Genomic DNA, 13,027 nt, shown 5'->3' on the forward strand with positions numbered 1-13,027 from the left:
TGCATTTTGATCATTGCGTCCCTGCCCAGAATGGTGTACAAGCATCATTGGAGGTAAATGCAATGATAATGAGCAGAGGGTACAGCTATTTACAGGGTTCTTATGACCCCCTCTTCTACGTAAAATTCTGACATTTACAGCAAGAGGTTCTGAACATAGTTACTCCTGACTTCTAGTGAATGCGTATTCTGGCCTAGCCTTTCATTATGTATATATATATATATATATATATATATATATTTAATTATCTATAGACCTTCGTAATGATTTGCCCTACATGCAATTAAAACTTAAAAGGAGATATATTTGTCAACTGATTCCTGCATACCCAAGTCTCGGTGCTTGTGATTCCGAGGCCATCAGTAATACCAGCGCCGTAACAATGCAACTAAATATTCAGATCCAGAAGCCCGAATCTCGAGAATTATTGATATCTCAGTTAGCAGTCCCTCCACCATAGTCTCTTCCACCATAATCATGAAATTGAGTGCTCTGGATCTTCCATTTCGCCTCTTCGATGATATCCCTCCGTAGCCAGAGCCCATTATTGTCCCAACCAGTCCTGGAATCCGCATCACCATCGTGTTTTTCCCGTGTGCCTTGCTTGTCCTCTTCATAGATACAGTAATTTATCCAGCAGAAAAGGAGTCTCAATTGCCAAAAATGATCTCTAGCTTCGCCGAGGCCGCACCCGCAGTCCAAGGCAGCGTTAATAGCGTCATATATAGCGGTGCCGAGAACAAGCCTTGTGTCAACCGCGGAGGGACGCAGCCAAGGGAGGGAACAAATTCCAACCCCACTATTGGGATAGAATGAGCGGGATTGGGATGAAATCGGTGTCATAACTAGAGACTTCTCCCAAAAATCCAAGCCCTGTAGGGAAGGAAGTGAGAAAACCCAATCCCACATACCGTAGGACGGCGACTGAATGTGGCTGGAATTACGCTCCTGAGAAAGAAGAGGAGCAACGTTGAACGATTGCGCTACCAGCCCTTTGGAGGTAGCTACTGAGGCAGAAGATGGCAGCACGTCGTGCGCTTCGCTGAGTCCCAATAACGTAGAAGCAAAACCAGATGATTCACTTGGATTGCATATCGTTTTCCTTTTCAGGTATATGAACTGATCGCCATTGCGAAACTTCTCAAGGAGTCTATCGTTGCTGCAAAAGTCGAGAACAAGCGGCCAATACTCCGGGCTTAGCGCCTCGACCTTCGCTATGTCATTCAAGTCGGGAAGAAGACAGGGTGCGGTTGCCATTCTTGTTACACCGTTCTTCATCGTTAACGAGATGGGGATTGGAACGGGGCGACGGGTATCAACATCTCTTGGAACAAGACAGCGCGGCTCGGCTGCTAACACCCACATGTGGCGGAATGCTTGGAGATGGCATTTATTGTCAAGTACAGTCGTGGGGAAGACCGGGTAGAAAGCACATAGCAGCGATGCTATGGCAAGATCTGATGTGCCGAGGGTGTGACTTCCCCCGCCCAAGAAGAGCATCCCAATTGCCATGTGAGCCGCCATGTGACTTCCATATGGTGTATCAGCATCAACTCGACCATGAAGGGAACGCAGACGTCGAAATAGTGCAAGATCCCCTGTTCCTGCCATGACTGCCGCTGCTGAGAGCGCAACAATATCTTGGCAGTTACGAACAGAATTCCGCGTCAGCTTCCCATCATAATTGAGAGCAGGGAGTCGACAAATCCTGATGAACTGGTCAAGATATGACAGGAGGATGTCCCTTGCTTCAGATGAAGCTGAGCCTGCATAACGCAACCCGATAGCGAAACAAAGCCCGGCGACGATATTAAAAAATGGCATGTCATCGCTGCTTAGCCGACGAATGCAACTGAGCCGATACCTCCGCTGGTATCTACAGGGAAGGCTTTGACGGAACCATTCGTGACTCGCGCAGATGCTATCCCACATTATGAGATGTCTAGCCAAGGTCCGAAGCAGGAAAATATCCGGTCGAACGTAGTCAAACTGTACAATTGTATCTGGGATGTTGATCTTTTCGGCGAGAGCCGAATCGTTCGTTTTCATGAAGATAATCATGAGAGCAACGGTGGCAGCGGCAGTGGCTTTATCAAGAACGTGAACAAGGTCGACGTTCTTCGTTCCGGCGGCTAAGACCAGTAGTCTTTCGACTATATGCATATCTCGCAGTCCTCTCAAGTCATTGCCTTTTCCAAGGTTGATGAGCCCAAGAGCAAATCCGGCGGCTAAACGGTAGCCCTCGCCACGTAGGTCCTCTTGAGAAATTTTACTCTCCTCCTGCTCCACGCTTTCAATCTCCGAAAGCATAACTTCGCTCATTCTTCTGTGCTGAGAATTGCAGTAAAGCAGACCTATTCCCATCAAACCAGCTGTTTGCGTCAATTGGGACAAGTTCAATTCGGCAGCGCCTGGGGGGAGCATCCTAGTGACATGTACTGAAAGCAGACGCGTTATAAGAGTGTCCATGGTGCCTAAGTAGGAGGCTGACAGGCCCAGCAAAAGACCAATAGATGTCATCGCATGTTTTGGTGTCAAGTACTTGAAAGCAACCCACTTGGCCAAAGACTTGAGATGACCGTTCAGACCGAGGCCAAGCAAGAATCCAGCATGCCTGTTTGTCAGTTCTTGAGGCTTGTTGAAAAGTATCCAGGAAGTATCTATCCCTTTACAAGCCTTGGATATTGCAAGACCCGTAGCGACACCATTATGGAAGAAAGCCCAACAGACCTTTTCCTCACTAAATGATGCTCTATCAGCACTAATAGTTACGTTAGAAGGTTTCATGACACATTGCAACGAAAATGACGGGATCGGGAGTTTTTCGGTCAAGAGCGGTAGTCGACCATTGAACATAAACATGGCGCGGCCAGTTGGAACTGAGAGTGTTCTCAGGGTTACGAGCTGAACGAGCTCCTTCTGTGCCTCTAACAAGTCAGACTCTGACCATTCAGGTTCTGGGACGCATTCTGCCACAGGGGCCTTCGACTGGTTCAAAAGTCTCGCTGCCTCCACGAAGCGCCTGTCCTCACGGAAGATTAATTTCATAATGGAGAATCTATCCGCCTCTGCGGAAGCCTCGAAGGCATTTATTGTATCAATTTCCAGTGTCGAAATGCCAATGTGGTGGAAGTCACGCACGCTGTCATGTATTAACGTAGGCTGAGGCCGCGAGACAGGATAACAGCTGTTTACATTCATTGACATATATAGGTCGTCTCGGTCAATCAACCTCAGAAGTGCTGAACTCCAGGATGTTGGAGGATTTACCTGGCAGCAAGCAATTGTTTCATAGAGAGGCGCACTAACACCATCCGGGAGAGTCTCGATGACGTTTCCAGTAAGTCCCCAGCGGAATAAAAGCTCTACCTTCTCAGGAGCTTTTCGCAAATTGCGGGCTTCAGAAAGGAACCCATTTAGTGCAAGAGTTCTCGGAGTAAGTTTAAAAGCCTCGTGCCACAACCTTCCCCTGCTCTGAATGCGGTCTGACGCAGAAACAATGTCGAGAAGAGTGAGAAACGACGAGGGCTGCCGCCAAAAATTCTCTAGAAACAAAAATATCGACGGGGGTCCAAAAGGCTCTGGAGGAACATGAAGACTAGAAATCCGAGAGTCTTCGTATAGCCAGTTACCCATGTTGGCTAGTTCGGCCCCGTAGTAAGCATCATCCTTCCACGTCCAGGATTCCCACCCCAGCCATCCACCAATCTGAGCTAGAATGGGGGCTAAGAAGCCTATCTCTGCGCAGGAAGGCTCAGCGTCAGATATAGAAAGCTTCAGCTCCTCGCGCAAAAGATGTATAGCGACCAGGACGGTGCAGAGCGCAGTCCGCCGTGTGTTTTCATTCTGGGATATGGAGGTGGGAAGATATCCTTCGGAGCCAGAGGCAGCTTCACCCTGGGGGCTTTGGAGAAAATCTCGAGCAAAAGTGGCGCATCGGATTAAGTACGAGTTTTGTCGGTAAGCCGTCCTAGGTGGCAGCAATCCGATGAAATTTCGTTGTTCCGTCTTTTGAGGTAAGTCATCAATCTCACACTCGCTTTGTTCGACAATCCAACCCCATGAACTACTCATCATCCACGGCGAGAGAGCATCGGGGGAACCCGCCTCTTGGTCCAGCATAGCTTCCCAGCTTTCTAAATCAATATAGCTTCCGCTGCTTGATCTCATAAGGCCTGTTGGTTTCCGGGTCGGCTTGACTGGTGTTTTGGTCTGATTGGTGTCGATGAAATCAACGGCCATAGTAAACAAGACAACTACCATTGCCGTCCATTCCAGATCCTTTTCGGTCACTTTCCTTAAATATAACCACCTCGAGACTTCCCACCATCCGACAAGTATGCCGTCGCTGATTTTCGCCGAATCTCTGAGGACAAATGTGCAGACCTTCATGATCTTCTTAACAAGAACGTTCCTCGGTTCCATTTTAATCTGGATCCTATGTCTTCTTTTCTGGGAATCGATTAGATCAACCTTGCCTTGGGTAGACGGATGGGATAGCCCAGTCAACCTAAGGGACGCGCCACTGATAGCTCTTTCCATTATACCATCCCATAAGCGATGTGGCGACTCAGAAAGCGACATTCCATATTGTTCATGCAATATCAGATTGAGAGGTAGATCAACTGGGACAGGCGCACTCCATGGTGATTGCAATGTTAACTCATTTCGTCCCCCAACTGTCGTGCCGAGAGTTAGGATTCGAGAAATTTCTCCATCAACTATACTACAAGCGTCCACTATATTAGAGCCACGTCGTATTCCAGTTGCCTGGACAACTAAAGAGCGTCCTTCCGAAATTCGTTCTTTCCTCGAATTTTGAGACCCGCTCTCTTTTGAAGCATGCGTAACTCTCTCGGCCTTCAGGCTGACCACGACTAGAGATTTTGAGGGATAATCCAGAATGCAGACAGCTATCGCAGCACAGTCTCCATTTCGCAGACCCTCTGTTTCATAGGAGCACAGAGTAAATATTCTATGTCTCCGGAAAGCCGTCGATTTAGGGGGAGCGCTAGAGCCATCGGTAAAATTCGAAGGGAAACTTTCCACTTTCATAAGAATCAACTCTTTTGGCAGACCTGACATCGATTCCTGAAGACCAAAATTTTCAAGACACTTGGGATCACTGCCGTTCTTGAGTTCCTCAAGGACTCTGTCAACCGGGGCATCGAGAAAGCTGCCATTATTGCTGTAAACAGAACTATTAGCAGGCAAAGAACCTCTTAACCCAAAGCTTCCTCTATTACTGTTGACCCCCACTGACTGTCTTGCCCCACCATACGGCGCAGAACTTGTTTGATTTCCAATAGCAAGGTCTGAGAAAGTCGCCTTATCCTGGCTCGTTGCAAGGTCAGCTCGCGCAAGCAACGAGCTTACCCGCCGTGATGTCTTTAACGGAGCTCCGATGTCACCAAATTCGCGGCCAAGTTGAGAAGCAATATCCTCTGCCTCATCTGCTCTTCCTTCAGATTGAAGATTCTGCGAATAAGATGTTCCGGAATTGTCACGTCCGTGACCTATAATCCCAAAGCTGTCCCTTACAGTAGGCGGACGAGCAGCAGGGGTTGATACACCTGTCGCTATACCGAAATGCGAACTTCTTCTTTTAGAACGAGTATCACTTGTCCCATGTTCCTTTTTTCTTAATTTTAGATCACTTTCCTCTGTGTATCGAGCCGTCCAAAGCGTGTAAAAGCCGGTATTTGCATTGACGGTCACGACGAGCACCAAGGGATGATCAGCTTGTGTATTGTTCGTACTTGGGAATTCATCTTTGTGAGACACATATAATACCTCTTCGGCCGGGTCTAAAGCATCGAAAGTGTCGGTCTTGGAACTCTCATGTAATGGACGAGATGAGTTGCTGGACACAACTAAACCCAGTTCAGAATGGGGATCCATAAGGGAAAACATCCTAGGAAGATCTGCATCTCTATTAGACTTTGAGACCCGTGCCGAAGGCCCTGTTCCTTTCCCTGTCGACGTTCTGAAGGGCTGGGAAGAACGAAAATCCGCTTGCGCCGATTTTGAAGATGCGAAAGAGTTGTGAGGGACTCTTGGGACAGTTTTAGAAGCTTCCTCATGGGCCTTTCGCTGAAGCAAAAGCCCCCGTGGAGTAGGGAAAACCGAATCAACTTCGAAGGGTAAAGGAATGATATGACTGTTGCCGGCCAAGAAGAATATGTGTGCTTGAGACTTGAGAACCACGACCAAAGCCCTGGAGAGCCCATCGGCAGTTTTGGAACCGTTCTCTACCCTCCTGCGTCCATGGATACCTGTCGTTTCCGATTTCGATTCCCTCCCCTTCGGTTTAACTGGCCTTCCATGACTTAGATGAGCGTCACTACGTTCCTGAGATGGCTCTCCAGCTTTGGTCGCTCCCACCGGAAAATACGTGAAAAGAACGTGGCGGATTTCCTCTTTTTCGAGATCAAACCTGTAGACCTTCTTCACGATTCCGCCTCGAGACCAGACCACGCAAGTCCTCGTGTAGACAATCTCCTCATCTGCGGGACCTTCGGGGCCATCATCGACGATGCCTGTTTGCCATGTATACTCCTCTTCGGACGGGTCCGGGGGGAGCAGCGATTCAGCGACTAGGAAAGGGATCGCGGAGGGTCGGTGCAGGCCAAGTGACCGCACCGACGCCATTGTCGATGCAGTTCTTGAACGGGGCGTATGGCGGTCTGACTGCAGACGACTGTCATCCGATCATGCCTCTTTTCGGGGCTCGCAAAGCTCGAGTGGTTCAAGCGCTCTCCAAGTCGACGAGGAGCGGTGCTGTTCCTTTGCCCGGCATGCGCGTCACGGGTGCGCGCCCTCGATTTTCCGTCAGTGCACCAAAAACGCGCTCGCCACCAGCACCACGACCGTTGCTACCACCACACCCAACGACCACAACAACAGTCTCATCCCATAACTGTCGATAGAAAAGCCAACTGCTGCAGGCCATTGGCCATGTACCTTGCTGGTGGCCAAGCCTAAATACAAGATCACGTCGCTACGCCCCTTCCAAGACTTCGATACACCGCAAATACCCACGCCATGTCTGTTCTTTCCATAAAACCTCTGGTACAGCCAAGGGACGATGGTCTGCAACTAAGGTACGTACTCCCTTGGTTGCTATAATTTCAAGCCCAACTAACCGCGGTCCTTCTCCAGCTACCAGCTTCCTCACCGTATCTACTGCGCGAAGGCCTACCCCGTCCTCTCCCCCAACGGCTCGTCGATTATCATATACGGCTCTGAGAACGGCTTGAAGGTAATCTGGCGAGGAGGTAGTGAGCCTGTTCCCACAGAGAGAAGAATGAAGGACAAGCTCGATGGCACTGGCAACGACGACGCGATCATGATCGTCGATTCCGATGAGGAAGTGACCCCAGAGCTATCGAAGGATGAGTACTCCAAAGTTCAGCTTGAAAACCGAACGTCAGGCATTGATATCTCTCATCCTTTTGACGACATTATTCGTTATGTCGACATACCACTAGGAGGCAAAGTTCTTGATTTAGCAGTGCCTCATTGTGTTCCTGACAGGACGCGTTCGTCGTTCGGCATTTCCCCTCCAGTTCTGTCTCAAATGATTGTCATATCAGCTATTTGTGCAGACTTTTCCACACGAGTTGTCGCCCTTCCCCTCGCTCCCCCTCAGGGTATGGACACAGCTGCTTCGGCCCAGGGGATCCAGACACTTTCAATTAGTGGCAGTGTATCTCACCAAGAAATTCCTAGAGGAGTGACAATGACATTCACTTTCCGGCGGGATGAAGAAGGTCAGAGCACCAATAGAGCCCAGGTTCAAGGGGCACCTGCCAAGGACGAGTCCTCCGGATCCCAAGCTGAAGGACGATGGGATCTCTTGGTGGCCACACATTCAGCAGAGGCATCTGGTACGCTTCTGGTATACCGTATTCCAATTATTCAGCAGTCGAGTCAAATCGAGACTAGTTATTTCCTCCTCAAATCTCACATTCATCCCATTCAGAAGCATTATTTGCCTGCTCCTGCCAGGAGCATTTCCTTCAGTCCCTCCCCTTATCCCTCAGCACGTCATTCCAACTTATTGGTGTCGTTCTCCAGTGGTTATGTTAAGGTCTACTCTTGTCTCGCTCCGAAACCGTCCAAAGTCTCACGAAGTCAACAGGGCTCGAGTGGTGACACAGATACTGCCGAGCCTCAGGGGAGATGGCTAATCACGTTATATCCGAGCTTCGAACAATCTTCAACAGAAGTAGCATGCCGGAAAACTGTTGTCGATGCTAAATGGGTACTTGGGGGAAGAGCGGTCATCGTCCTCTTGGCTGATGGGGAGTGGGGTGTTTGGGATATCGAAGGGGCAGGTCCGGGAAGTGAAGGCCCTTTGCACCACCAATCAAGCGTACATGGGGTGACCGGTGGTTCTCTGACACGATTTGCTGTGAGCGGCCGGGTTGTTGGGATGCCTCAAGCAAAAAGTTCTCAAACGGCCGATTCAATAATGCCTGAACGAGCCAGATTTGTGCCTTTGACTCCTTCTACCAAGCGGATACGGGAAGATACCCTGTTTAAGGGCTCACACAGTTTCTCCCAGCCATCTGTATGCGGTGAAATATCTGTCATACAAACTAACTCGTTAAGAGATGCAGCTCCTGAAGAGTCGATTTTGCTCCGGCATGGTAATCAGAGTGTCATCATTCCCAGTCTCTTGTCACTGTGGCGCAATGCTGTCAAGGTTACCGGCACATTCGACGCTTTAAATCGCTGCAGAATGTCTAGTCTCGGGAACCTGGTTATTCCAGGAGAAACGATGAATGGCATTGACCACCTTCCTGTCGCCCCTCGCAGAAAACGAGAAATAGGATATCGCGAGTTTGATATTCTTATCACTACAGAACATCGGCTGATTATTCTGGCACCACGTCTGTCGGAACCAAAGCAGGAGCAACCAGACTCAATAATGGCGCAACAGATTACCAAGGGACCTTCAGGGGAGACTGACCAACTTATGCTGATGAAGGGAGAACTGGATGTTGATGGCGTGGACAGAGTGTTGAGTGAAATGGCCAGTCCATATCGACCACGCAATACAGTCAGAGATCCATCACGAAGGGGTCGCATATTCTCCTAGACATTTGTTTGCTCAATGTCTATCACAGAAGGGGTACATGGATGTGCGAATTTCGTTTATATTTCCGCCAGTCTTGCGCAGCATAACGATGTCGAAATGAGTCAGATACCCAAACATTCCAACTTTCATTTGTCTCAGCAACTGCTAGGTGATTCTCCTGCCAGATGGGATTCCATAAATTTATAATTCCAGTGTATATTGATAAAGCATTGTTTATTCTAGCCACAGACTCGTGGTCCAAGGAGCGGTATAAATTTTTACATTGGCCATACCGGTTGCACAGTTACCATTCGCGACGCAAGGTGGAGCGCAAGGCGAGGTCCATGCCTTGAAATTCCTCTCTTATACCCCTTCTAAGAAAGGGTAATTAGAGGAATAAGCTCTGTATTCGACGCGATATATCAAACAGTTCGACTTGCACCATTTCACGCAGCAACTCCAGTCGCTTGGCTCCACGTCTAGGCCTGGATCACCAGGTTCCTTTCGGTATTCCTATCTAGAGTTGCAAACATGTTATCGTATTTAAGATATCTTTAGCTCACGCTAAAGTTGCAATCGGTACTACGGATTAACACCTCTGTATTGGCAACAACAGCTGGGGGTAGGGGAGCCAACAGCTACCACGTCACGGAGTACTGTGAAATGGGACATTAATAGATAGACTTTCTCCTAGGCACTTTGTAGGCCAGGCGCCACACGGTACAGTGAGAGTTTGCTCCCTTGATCAACATAATATGTCAGATCGTGCTTTTTCTTGTTCAATTTAGATGAGTAGTAAAAGGAGAATTCGGTAGCAATGAGGCTCCCTAATATGTATTACTACCCCTTACAGAATTTACATGTTTTGCAGAGGTTGAATGCTGATAATCATAATAAACTGGTGATGATATTCTTGTGATCTTACACATTCTAATTTATACCTCTTCACTCTACTGTCAAGAGACTACATGAAATGGAGATCTCTATTCTATCTGTTTTAGGAAATTCTGTTCAGCGACGCGCTATATCCCTCTCCTACATATTCCGTGAAATGTTGCCCGTTCCAAGTTCGCCAATCCGGATCTCCTCTGGCGGAGTATTTTCCCATCAACTTATCTATCAGAGAACAATTGGCCAAAAAGGTTAGATATAATCGGTGAACAGCATCCACAATCTCATATTAACCGAATATGTTAATCTGTGTTTACTTCCAATCCCTGTTGCTCTCTCAACATGCAGATCAGCCATTTCTTTACGACCGGCCGGAGCTGGTTATCCGTTGTACCCAAGGCTCTCCAGCTCCTTTCGCACAGCCTCCTCTGTCCGTATCTTTTTCATCTGCGTATCCTCCAGCTTTTCACCTGCAGCCAGACGCATCTTCAGCTCGTCAATTGCACGAATCTTTTTCAAAAGGCTCCGGATCCTCTTGTCCTGCGAAGTACCACTACTACCGGGCGTCGATGGAGATGCGACGGCGGCAGCGGGAGAAGGGGCAGCAGGATCATGCCCCTTGTTAGGATCTCCAGGAATTATTAGCGTACCGTTGGGACGGTTCGCTGTGCTGTCGTTGCGATCACGGTTTCTACGCTGGTTCGAGTCCAAATTGTTGCTCTTGGAATGGTTCCGTTCATGGGCCTTTTCGCTTCGGCGATCTGGACTCCGAGACGGCTGCTGGCCGCTGGGCGCAGTGAGTTCCGCAGAGGGCTCGACGAGAGCTGCATTCTTCTCCGCATTCTCCTTCGCCTTCCGAGCCTCCCTTTTCTTCTTATTCTTGGCAGCTGATTTGGAAAGTTTCTCCTCCGCTTCAGCGCCAGGAGGTAGGGCCACACCACCGCCAGGGGCAGCCCCGGGAGGCAGATATTCCCCGGCAGGCTCTGCCCCAGGAACTTCGCGTCTGCGCGGCTTACCAAATCCATTCACGGCGCTCACACCAAAGGAAGATGCGCCATCCCTGACAAAAGCCGCTCCGCCTTCATCCTCCCGTTTGAAGGCCAAAGGGGTAATCTGACCACGAGCCCCTGGTGGCCGATAGGCACCTGCAGGCTTTGAAGACGTTTTCTTCGTTCCAAGGTAGGCCAGAGCTGAGGCATGAGGGGTAGGCGTAGGGTGGAAAGGATCTCCAAGGGGATGCTGGACGGTAGACTGAGGCCGCCAGCAGACATGGTAGAGTTCGGTCATATCTTCGTTGTACATCAGACCACCACTGACATGCCAAATTCGAACGCCGTTGTCGACTCGGAGCCGTGGACTGGTGGTCGCAGTCAATATGTGCTTTCCATCTGGGGACCATTCGCAAATGCTGGCATTTGAGGCTTCGATAGTCGCGACCTTTCTATACTCCTTGTCCAGGTCGTAGATATCCATCTGGCCAGCAAGGTTTCCAAAACCGGCCACGAGCACAAATCTACCGTGAGGAGAAAAAAGAATGGTATTCCGAGGGCCCAGAGGAAAGCTATGCATTGCCACACCACGAACATTAAATATGGTCGTCTTGGCGGGCATGTAACCATACACCACTCCAAACTCTTTGGAGTTGGGGGACCACGTCACATCGTGAATGGGGCCCTCTTTATCTGTAGACATATAAGTCAGTGACATAACCTCCAAAAGTGAAAAGAGAAACAAAAACTCACCAAGGTCAATCCTTGAGTCAAAGCCACCACTAGCACTCAGCAGATATAACGTTGTCTCCCCATAGTAACTCTTACCGGTCTTGTCAACGTCGGTTTGAGCAAGCACAATTAAAGTTGTCCCAGAGTTATTCCACTTCAGCTGAACCTTGTCACCCTTGAAAAAGGTTTTCTGAGAGACCGGCATCCCAAACTGAGGCACGCTGAACACCTTGACCGCTGCAGGTTGACCCTATAGTTGGGATATGAGTCACAGCACCGGCCAACTGTGAAAAGGAGAGGCAAACCTTTCTTTCAGGTACAAACACAGCGATCGAATGGTTCTTCCCAGGTGAGATTGCAAAGTCGGCCACACCCTCCACCCGCAGCTTACTCCAAACCTTCGAGAGATCGTCGCTGTGGTAGAACTGAACCTCGTTGGTGACGACACGAGCGCATAACCGCTCGTCGTGTGTATACTGCAGGTTCCAGCCCGTTTGCGACTTCTGGACGAAGCATCCCACCATCGCGTGCTCGTCGACCTCACCATTACCGCCCTGGGAGTTCACCACGACACGCCACACCTTGAGGTTCTTGACGGCATTGCCGTTCTCATCCTTAGACGGACGCTGCCATGTTATAATGTACGTCCCGAGAGGCGAGAAGCCCAACTCGTATACGTTCTCGGCAGGAAGGGTGGCGATAATGTGGCCCACAGAAGGATCAATAATGGTGACCCTGAGAGGATATCAGTACGCTAGAGATCTAGTTGCCATTATGTACGGGCAAACGCACCGCTCCGGAGACGCCCACGCGAAGTATCGGCCACATGGGGAATAAGCACAGCAGCGGAGATTCCCCTCAGGCCTGGAAAGTACGAAGCCCTAGATATCAGCACTCTCGTTGACCAGATCAATGTTGGAAAGATCTCGGCGACCACAGGGATGAATGGACACACCTCACAAACCCCGACAAAGGCTCATAAACAGGAGCAGCATCCACGATGCCAATTCCCTTCAAGGTTCGGACTATGACAAGTCAGCATACAGGAGAGCTCCCGGCAAAAATGGCACTACGCAGGAGGCCGTCAAGACAAGGGAAACTCACAAGCAAACTGTGTAGGAGCCGCCATGACTACTCAAAGCCACAGCAAGGCGCGTCGGATCTCCAAGGTATTTATCTCAAGGCCAGCACCGCTTTCGAGGGTGACTTTCCCGTGTCCCCAAGACGCTAAAAGTCGTTTCCAGGCGCAAGAGAGTGTTATAGTCGAGGGACAGTGACTGGGTGGTCACGCAAGATTCGTCCTTGCCACCAGAGCTATTGGTAGCTTGTC

The 13,027-nt window shown here is 49.5% G+C and overlaps 4 protein-coding genes across 4 annotated transcripts; 1 reads left to right on the plus strand and 3 right to left on the minus strand.

Moving 5' to 3' along the window:
- Positions 1-435: 435 nt before the first annotated feature.
- Positions 436-4,425, minus strand: VTN00DRAFT_7295 (uncharacterized protein; the record flags this gene model as incomplete). The annotated part of the gene is made up of 1 exon (XM_069434026.1): positions 436-4,425. One exon carries the CDS (start codon positions 4,423-4,425, stop codon positions 436-438), a length of 3,990 nt encoding a protein of 1,329 aa, XP_069287349.1.
- Positions 4,426-4,913: 488 nt separating this feature from the next.
- On the minus strand, positions 4,914-6,651 carry VTN00DRAFT_7296 (uncharacterized protein; the record flags this gene model as incomplete). The annotated part of the gene is made up of 4 exons (XM_069434027.1): positions 4,914-5,011; positions 5,079-5,188; positions 5,264-5,478; positions 6,385-6,651. 4 exons carry the CDS (start codon positions 6,649-6,651, stop codon positions 4,914-4,916), a joined length of 690 nt encoding a protein of 229 aa, XP_069287350.1.
- A 393-nt stretch (positions 6,652-7,044) lies between these two features.
- Positions 7,045-9,106, plus strand: VTN00DRAFT_7297 (uncharacterized protein; the record flags this gene model as incomplete). The annotated part of the gene is made up of 2 exons (XM_069434028.1): positions 7,045-7,103; positions 7,162-9,106. 2 exons carry the CDS (start codon positions 7,045-7,047, stop codon positions 9,104-9,106), a joined length of 2,004 nt encoding a protein of 667 aa, XP_069287351.1.
- A 1,251-nt stretch (positions 9,107-10,357) lies between these two features.
- On the minus strand, positions 10,358-12,826 carry VTN00DRAFT_7298 (uncharacterized protein; the record flags this gene model as incomplete). Its single annotated transcript, XM_069434029.1, has 6 exons — positions 10,358-11,658; positions 11,719-11,947; positions 12,003-12,432; positions 12,490-12,561; positions 12,653-12,722; positions 12,802-12,826. 6 exons carry the CDS (start codon positions 12,824-12,826, stop codon positions 10,358-10,360), a joined length of 2,127 nt encoding a protein of 708 aa, XP_069287352.1.
- Between the last annotated feature and the right edge of the window lie 201 nt (positions 12,827-13,027).

Source organism: Thermoascus crustaceus (genome assembly GCF_041956765.1).
Source record: "Thermoascus crustaceus strain CBS 181.67 unplaced genomic scaffold VTN00scaffold_4, whole genome shotgun sequence".
Taxonomy (NCBI): Eukaryota; Fungi; Ascomycota; class Eurotiomycetes; order Eurotiales; family Thermoascaceae; genus Thermoascus; species Thermoascus crustaceus.